General features: G+C 53.5%; 1 protein-coding gene across 1 annotated transcript in view; it reads left to right on the plus strand.

Moving 5' to 3' along the window:
• The window catches only part of LOC119594235 (translation initiation factor IF-2-like), a 14,703-nt gene that overhangs the window by 10,858 nt on the left and 3,544 nt on the right, over window positions 1-301 (plus strand). The window contains exon 3 of the mRNA XM_037943305.1: window positions 38-301. Coding sequence (XP_037799233.1) covers window positions 38-301 — 264 coding nt within the window. The remainder of the gene's footprint in view (window positions 1-37) is intronic.

Genomic DNA, 301 nt, shown 5'->3' on the forward strand with positions numbered 1-301 from the left:
CGCAGGCGAGCCTCGCTGTCGCCGCCCCCCAGCGCTGGTATAGCTACTCCGGTGGATTCGATCGCGACGACAGATTCGACAATGATGGATATGATAATGATGGATTCGACCGCGACGACGGCTTTGGCAACCGTGGTTTTAGTGGCAACGCGGCTGTTTACAATCGCGGCTTTAATGGCAACTCTGGATATTACAATCGGGGATTTAATGGCAATCGCTACAATCAGAATGGCGGATTCTACAGCCAAGGATTCCAACCAAGCAGCGGATCCTTCAACCGTGGCTTCGATCGCGATGACAG

The sequence above is a fragment of the Penaeus monodon genome, chromosome 33 (genome assembly GCF_015228065.2).
Source record: "Penaeus monodon isolate SGIC_2016 chromosome 33, NSTDA_Pmon_1, whole genome shotgun sequence".
Taxonomy (NCBI): domain Eukaryota; kingdom Metazoa; phylum Arthropoda; class Malacostraca; order Decapoda; family Penaeidae; genus Penaeus; species Penaeus monodon.